This window comes from Pseudonaja textilis, chromosome 1, assembly GCF_049901715.1.
Source record: "Pseudonaja textilis isolate UNSWEBS1 chromosome 1, rPseTex1.2, whole genome shotgun sequence".
NCBI lineage: Eukaryota > Metazoa > Chordata > Lepidosauria > Squamata > Elapidae > Pseudonaja > Pseudonaja textilis.
Window position 1 is genome coordinate 321,449,443 of NC_141990.1, and position 7,900 is coordinate 321,457,342.

Consider the following 7,900-nt stretch of genomic DNA (forward strand, 5'->3'; position numbering starts at 1 on the left):
AAGAGTGGAGGAGAGGAAAAAGGGAGGAAGAGATAAGAGGAGAAAGAAAAGGAGGGATGTATGAAAGGGGAAGGGGGGGGGGATGCACCAATTTTCAACTCCGGCTCTCTGCTCATGGTTGACGATGGTCGCATTTACAACCTATATTTGTTGGGCAGGCCGGTATTGCAAACCTTGATCCCAAAGCATAGGTAACCTCTCTTTCCCACTAATATTTCTCGTAATAGAATAACAGACTTGGGAGGGACCTTGGAGGTCATCTAGTCCAACCCTGTGCTCAAGTAGGTGGGCCTTTATGCCATCCTGGATAAATGGCTGTCTAATGTCTTCTTCAAAACCTCCAGTGTTGGAGCACTCATAACTTCTGGAGGCAGGTCGTTCCACTGATTAACTGTTCTCACTGTCAGGAAATCTCTCCTTAATTCTAGGTTGCTTCTCTCTTTGATTAGTTTCCACCCATTGCTTCTTGTCCTGCCTTCAGGTGCTTTGGAGAATAGCTTGACTCCCTCTTCTTTGGGGCAGCCCCTGAGATATTGGAAGACTGCTATCATGTCTCCCCTAGTCCTTCTTTTCATTAAACTAGACATACCCATTTCCTGCAACCGTTCTTCGATATGTTTTTAATCTCTAGTCCCCTAATCATGCTGGAATGAAATAGCTCCAACTTTTCCAGTGAGTTTTCATGGCTGAGGGGGATTAGAACTCGGGTCTCACCACCCCAGTCGGGGTCATTCTCCCCTATGCCCGATTGGCTCTTGGACTGAGAAGGGGTGTGTGTGTGAATCAGATCCAGAATCAGCCAATAGGTGACTTAGTTGGACTGGAACCCAGGTCTCTCTCACCTCCTAATCCTTTTTCGTTGTGACTCAGAGGTTTGAACCTGCTCTGTCAGAAGACATAGGCTCGAGTGATGAGGAAGATCTGGCATTAAGGTTTGAGCCTGCCTTGTTGAGTGACATAAATGGGAGTCAGGAGGAAGAGGAGGACTTGGCATTGGGGTTTGAACCTGCTTTGCTGGAAGTTTCGGAATCCTCATCCTCTCCAGGACCTTCCTCATTAGTTATGCCTCAGGTCTCGGCAGATAAGCAGGAGAATGTGCCGGAGTCCTTGGATGAAGATCAAACCGAAGAAAGTTGGTTTGATGCAAGGAACAGACGTAAGCAGAAACGTCAAGCACAAACTGGAAGGAGACGTCGAATCAGGGACTGAGGAAAGAGACTGACACGACCCTCAGGGAATATAAGGAGGGGTGTTAGCTTTGAATCCCCGTTTAGGTCAAATTTGTTAATTTGCGCCTGCAGTTTGGACAAAGTATTTTGTTTGCCGTTCGTCTCTGATTTATAGTTCTGCTCGTTATCAGAATTTGCAGACAGCTTCTGGGAAATCTGCCAACGACGAATTCCGCCAAAGGAAAGTTAACTCTGTTAGTTCCTGATATTGTCTGTTCGTGTTTTTTTCCTTTGGACATTGGGACTCTCACCTCGTGGCCACAGGTGAGACAGAACACTTTTTTCATTCTCCATTACACCTGATTGATTGTTGAGCTGAGGAGGAGGGATTGGCCCAAAGTCATCCAATGAGCTTGCACGACTGAGCGGGACTGGAACACACCGACCTCCATTCTCCACTAGGCCTGATTGGCTCTTGGCCTGAGAGAGAAGTGCTGCAAGGGAAGTACTGATTCAGAGTCAGCCAATGAGCTTCTGTAGCTGACCAGAACCCCGGTCTCCCCCATCCTAGTCCAGCCCCTTCGCCACTACACCGGATTGGCTCTTGGCCTGAAAGAGAGGGACCGGCCCAGAGTCAGCCAAAGAGCTTCTGTGGATGAAAGAGGACTAGAACTCAGATCTCCACCCTCCAAGTCCAGCCCCTTCTCCTCTACCCCGGATTGGCCCAAGAAGGAGGGACTGACCCAGAGTCAGCCAATGAGCTTTTGTGGATAACTAGAACCCTAGTCCAGCACCTGATTGGTTCTTGACCTGAGAGGGTGGGAGCATCCCAGTCATCCAATGTTCTTCTGTGGATGGAGGACTAGAACCCAGATCACCCTGCCCCCTCCTAGTTCAGTCCCTTCTCCACTATCCCTGGTTGGCCCGAGAAGGAGGGACCGACCCAGAGTTAGCCAATGAGCTTCTGTGGATGAGAGAGAACAAAAACTGAAGTCTTCCCCCTCCTCGTCCAGCAATGGATTGGCTCTTGGCCTGAGAGGGTGGGACCAGTCTAAGAGGTGGGGGGAACAGCTTCATATCTTTGATTCAATAGTGGGGGAGATGGAAAGAGGAAGAAGAACACAGATCAAAAAACTCCCCAAACCTAGATGGTCTGGTCTACAGGTTCTGTATTAATTTGACAAGTTTCCCGAAAAGACATCCAAAACCACCTTTGGTAGTGCCGAAATCCCAGAGTCCACCAAAAGCCATTAGAGAAACCATAGGATGTAGAAAGCCAGGATCCAGATGCCCAGCGTGAAACCAATGAACAGGTAAGGCGTGCTGCCAAAGATGTGGGAACGAGTGGACATACAAGGCCACGCCGGCTTAGAATGCCTTGGCCTCATCGGATGGAGATGGAGTTGGCAGTTGTGTTGGAGATCACAACAGGAGAGCCAGTGGCACTCGGGAATCAGGATGATGTAGGCCGTCCGGTCGTAATGGAAGATCCTCTTGAGTTGGATGGAGGCCGATTCGCCTATGAACAGGGATGGGATGTTGACTTGATGCTTCAAGTCTTCCTTCCCCAACATGGTGACCAGGGCTTGGGAATTGACATTGTGGATGACGGCGGCTTGGTAGCCAGCTTGCTGAGCATGGAGAACCTTGGTGGTAAAGGAACAGTCGTTTCTCTGGATGAGAGCCACGTAGGTCACCGAAGTGCTGTTGGTTAGAGGTGGCGCGTTGATCGGTTGGCAAGCATTGGCTGGTTTGGCTTCAATGAGGTATCCAAGAAGACCTTCACTTTGGAGCACGGGGCCAAAATCAGAATTCATAGTTTCAAAATCTTGACTGATGCTGTTATGGTTGTAAACTGCCCGGATCAAGGCTTCGTTGGTGGTTAGATGAAGAAGGAGCACCATTATCACATGTACAAACGCTGGGAAAACCAAAGACATACTAGCTATAAATCAAGGACTGGTCTCTTCTGAAGGACTTCAAGGGTCTTTTGTTGGAGCATCAACTTGGTAGGCCTTAGAACATCCATGAAATTAGAATGTTGGTGGTGAAGTCGAATACCCACGGCTTGAAACAAAATCTGGTGATTAGAACTTGGTTGGTGTTGGTTGACCTCTCCTGGAAGCTTCTCAGCTTTCCCTCAAAGTTAGCAAGCCAACTTTCCCAGGGCTTTTGTGTCTATTGGCCTTTGTGATCTCATGACCTCACTCATCCAACCTCCTCTCATCTAAGAAACATCTCCATGGATGATGAGTCTACATCAGGACTCTTCAAACTTGTGACAGCTTTAAGACTTGTGGACTTCAGCTCCCAGAATTCCTCCTCCAGTCATGTTAGCTTAGGAATTCTGGGAGTTGAAGTCTTAAACTTGCCAAGTTTGAAGACCCTTGGTCTACATTTAGGCACAAAAAACCCAAATGCACAGGTGATACCCAGCTCAATAGTAGCAATTTTGAGGGGGGATCTTGGGATCCTAATGGACAATCACTTCAATGTGAGCCAGCAATGTCCGGCAACTGCTAAAAGTAGCCAACAGAATCCTAAACTGCATTAACAGAAGGATAGAATCAAGATCCCATGAAATATTAGCACTGCTTTATCAGGCCTTGGTAAGATTCCACTTGGAATACTCCATCCAGCTTTGATTGCCATGATATAAAAAAGATGTTGAGATTTTAGAAAGAATACAGAGAAGATGATTAGGGGACTGGACGCTAAAACATATAAAAAAGGTTGTTGGAATTGGTTTACTGAAAAGAAAGACTAGGAGTGACATGATAGCAGTGTTTTAATATTTGAGGGGCTGCCCCAAAGAAGAGGGAGTCAAGCTCTTCTCCAAAGCCCTTGAAGGCAGGACAAGAAGCAATAAGGATGGAAACTAAACAAGGAGAGAGAAGCGACCTAGATCTTCCTGAACAATTAGAAATATTAGAACAATTAATCAGTGGAACTACTTGTCTTCAGAAGTTGTGAGTGCTCCAACACGGGAGGTTTTTAAGAAGAGACTAGACAACTTGTGCGGAATGGTATAGGGTTTCCTGCTGAGCAGTGGGTTGGACTAGAAGACCTCCAAGGTCCCTTTCAACTCTGTGATTCTGACTCAACATTACCTCCAGTTGAACCAATTGTAGGAGAATAATGATGAGAGAAAGGTAGGCCGCCATCTTGTTTTAGGAACCTTCCAGATGCATCCAATTTGTCACCGTGAGAAAGAAAATCCTTTGACAGAACTGTCTCTTTTAAGTCATTTTTTTACTGTTTTTCTTAAGTTCCTATGTTACGTCTTTATGATTGACGGAGGAGCTGAGTCTCAGAAGACATGGTGGCACTGGTGACCATTAACTTGGATAGATTTTAAAGCAGATTAGAGAGATTCATGAGGTGAGGGACCACAAATAACAGTCTTCCATAGGGGGAGGATGACCAAATGGGATCATAGATATTGATTTCTACCAGCCATCGTACCTTAAATCATTTGAAACATTTACATTTTTAAGACCATCGAGAACGTGCAGATGAAGTTATTAGACTTACAGCACAGAAATAATATGCTTGGAAGGGATCTTAGAGGTCTTCTAGTCCAACCCCCTGTTCAGGCAGGAAACCCTACAACAGTGGTGGATAACCTTTTGGGGCTCCTGTGCCGAAAATTGCACGCACGCACGCTCGCTCGCTCACATGCCAGCACCCAGAAGGCAATGCGAACCCCACCACGCCCCCTGCGCATGCGCGCGTGATCTCCCCCACTGCCGCCCCCTTATCTGCACTGCGCATGCACGTGCCTCCCAGCTGATTTTCAGGACTTTTTCGGCCTGCCAGAGGCTCGAGGGAAACCTCTGCAGCCTTTAGAGCAGGGGTCTCCAACCTTGGCAACTTTAAGCCTGGAGGACTTAAACTCCCAGAATTCAAAGCCTGGAGGACTTCAGCTCCCAGAATTCAAAGCCTGGAGGACTTCAACTCCAAGAATTCAAAGCTGGCTGGGGAATTCTGGGAGTTGAAGTCCTCCAGGCTTAAAGTTGCCAAGGTTGGAGACCCCTGCTTTAGAGGCTAAAAAATGGGCCTGTGTGGTCACTTCCGGTATTTCTAGAAATACAGGAAGTGACCAAACGGGCCTGTTTTTCAGCCTCCAGAGGGACTGCAGAGGCCGACTCTCTCTTGCTGTAAATAAAGATGTAAACTATATTTATTTATATAAAACTACAAATTCGTGTCATGTCTCTGACTTCATTTGGACGCCTGCTGCGCAATTCCCTGACAGGATTTATAGAAGGTCTAATGCCCAACAGCTCAAGGGTGCGTTACATTCGTGTGGAAAGAGCTGGAACACAGAAACAAATGCGACGACAGTTGCAGTTTTAAAAACCCCTCAATGTAAAACGTGACGCTAAAATCAATATAATTAAAACAGAAACCCAAACAATATGGTTACAATCCATTAGCAATTAAATCAATTTTTCCTCAACTTGGCCAATTCCAGATGGGTGGATTTTCTGGCTGAGGAATTCCATATGTCCATATGTCTGAAAGCTGCCCGGCTTTAAATAAACACATATTAAAAGTCTGCATCATTTTTTTTAAACAAAAAAATAGAATTATAGAATCATTGGGTATTGGTTTGAAATACACCTCCCTGGGGAATTGGGTGAATTCTGGAGAATTATCAAAATGTGGTTTGCACTTCTTGAAAGTAACATTCATTGCCAACATGGGTCAGTGCCTAGAAGTATCTAAATAAAAAATAAAGTCTCAGGTTAGTATTTAAGACTGATGTGAAGTAGGCAGATAGATAAATAAATAGAAATACTGATGGAGAGAGAGAGAGAGAGACTATAGAAATAAATTGATAGAGATGGATGAATGGATGGATGAATGAAAGGGAGAGAGATCAAAGTAGAGATGGATGGAGGGATGGATGATAGATAGTTGGAAAGAGAGAGAGAGAGGTAGGAAGTTAGACATAGATGATGGTGAAGATAGATGATAGATAGATAGATAAATAGATAGATAGCCTTTTCGGGTGGTCTCTCTCCATGGAAAGCCCACTCAGCTGACCCACAAGAGGGGTCTGTAGGGGAAAGTCAAGAACTCAGACATTAATACAATTGAGCGAGTCCAGAAGTATTTCATGAGAAGAGTTACTCTGCTCCTCTGCTCGCAACAGAATACCCGGTATCACCAAGCTTGAGATTTTGGGCTTGGACAACCTGGAACTACGCTGCCTATGGTTAGACTTAAGCGAAGCACACAAAATTATCTGCTACAACGTCCTACCCGTCAATGACTACTTCAGCTTCAACCGCAACAATAGAAGAGTACACAACAGATACAAACTCAATGTAAGCCGCTCCAAACTTGATTGCAGAAAGCACGACTCCAGCAACAGAGTTGTCAATGCCTGGAATCCACTACCTGACTCTGTTGTTACATCCTCTAACCCCCCACTCCTTTAACCTCAAACTAACCACTATTGACCTCACCCCATTCCTAAGAGGTCTGCAAGGGCATGCATAAGTGCACCATCGTGCCTCTCATCCCTGTCCTATTGTCCCCATTTATTCATACCTGTTTCCTGTATTCTTACTCATGTTTATACTTATACCTATATAAGTATACCTTATGCTTATACTTACCTTGTATGAGATTGACAAATCAAATCAAATCAAATCAATCAATCAATCAATCAATAAAAACCCAGGCACCTGATGTGACTGACACTCCATTTTTTTAAAGATGCTTTACTACTCTGATATTCTGGGTTCAAGTCCACCCGTCTTTCCAAGGCCTGTCGATGTCAGTGCTTATGGCAGGGCAGGGATTGTGGTTTCCATAGAGTTGAACTTCAGAAAATCCCAAATTTAAGGAAAAGAGAAAGTAAGAGGAACGAAACCGGGGATAAATATATAACCTAGTCCACAAATGATGGATGTCACCCACCAAAATGACTCCCTTTATATCATGCGATTAGAGGCAGAGAGATTTACAGCCCACCAAAGACAAGGAAGAAAGCTACCAACAGAATAGTAGATCTGGAAGAGACCATTTTAAAAAATGGTTGTCCTCTGGAGCGAATTTCTCCAAATCACTTGACCAGTTCTTGGTCTTTTATATACAGATTCTCACCTCTAAATAAAGTTTCCTGTGACTGGAATACAGGTGGTCCTCAACTTACAACAGTTTAATTTACAACCACAAAACAACCTAGAAGTTTGGGCATAAGTCCTTGTGATTGTAAGTTGATGTACCACACTCAGTGTTACGACCATTTTCTTAACAGCCATCGTTAAGCAAATCACATAGTCGTTAAATAATCCATTGTTCTGAATTGGGTGTTTTTGGTCAGAAAACTAGTAAAAATATGCCACAAATCGCGGCCACATGACTGCAAGATGTTGCAATTGATCATAAATGACGGCTGATTACCAAGCACTGAATAACGATTGTGTTATTCAACTCATTTAGTGACCATTCACAATTACAATGGTACTGAAAAAAATAACTTATCTTGTAGTTGTATGCAGATGGCAGTGGAATCGGACAGTGGGGAAGAAAGGGGACCAGTCTGGGAGTCTGGAGAGGACTCGGATGAGGGTCCTGCATCCGATGCAGAGATGGGGCCAGGACCATCTGGGAGTGGAGTACTGACTCCGGAGCTTCCGGAGTCTGGCAGCAGCGAGGCAGAGGAACAAGGGGAGCCTGTTCCCAGTGCGTATGTGCACAGAGCTGCTAGAAGG

The 7,900-nt window shown here is 45.2% G+C and overlaps 1 protein-coding gene across 1 annotated transcript; it reads right to left on the reverse strand.

The window, feature by feature from the left end:
• Positions 1-2,419: 2,419 nt before the first annotated feature.
• On the reverse strand, positions 2,420-3,133 carry LOC113434993 (E3 ubiquitin-protein ligase RNF13-like). Its single transcript, XM_026698476.2, has one exon. It carries the CDS (start codon positions 3,107-3,109, stop codon positions 2,420-2,422), a length of 690 nt encoding a protein of 229 aa, XP_026554261.2. The 5' UTR covers positions 3,110-3,133.
• Between the last annotated feature and the right edge of the window lie 4,767 nt (positions 3,134-7,900).

Excerpts from the sequence above, each read along its gene's own strand:
- LOC113434993 (XM_026698476.2), bottom strand. The coding sequence starts at position 3,109 with ATGTCTTTGGTTTTCCCAGCGTTTGTACATGTGATAATGGTGCTCCTT.